This window comes from Sinocyclocheilus anshuiensis, unplaced genomic scaffold (genome assembly GCF_001515605.1).
Source record: "Sinocyclocheilus anshuiensis isolate Anshui unplaced genomic scaffold, SAMN03320099.WGS_v1.1 scaffold208, whole genome shotgun sequence".
Taxonomy (NCBI): domain Eukaryota; kingdom Metazoa; phylum Chordata; class Actinopteri; order Cypriniformes; family Cyprinidae; genus Sinocyclocheilus; species Sinocyclocheilus anshuiensis.
Window position 1 is genome coordinate 162,362 of NW_015557186.1, and position 286 is coordinate 162,647.

The window sequence follows — 286 nt, forward strand, 5'->3', positions numbered from 1 at the left end:
CACACACACACACACACACACACACACACTTACAGACACACACAAACACACACACTCACTCGGCCTTCTCAGACTCTGATTTGGTCTCGGATTCAGCGGACTGCTTACTGGCGGCTTCCTGCACAGAAAACACCAGATTAATCAATAAACAGCATTTTATGTGTATTTTTTTTAAATGCAAATGTGCAACGGTTGTTGAAATGTTTCTTGAGCAGCATATTGGAATGATTTCTGAAGATCATGTGACACTGAAGACTAGAGTAATGATGCTGAAAATTCAGCTTTG

At 40.9% G+C, this 286-nt stretch overlaps 1 protein-coding gene across 1 annotated transcript in view; it reads right to left on the minus strand.

The window, feature by feature from the left end:
* LOC107678700 (ryanodine receptor 3) overlaps positions 1–286 on the minus strand; it is a 196,980-nt gene that overhangs the window by 18,701 nt on the left and 177,993 nt on the right. Inside the window, exon 93 of the mRNA XM_016474072.1 lies at positions 60–118. Within this exon, the coding sequence (XP_016329558.1) occupies positions 60–118 (59 nt within the window). The remainder of the gene's footprint in view (positions 1–59; positions 119–286) is intronic.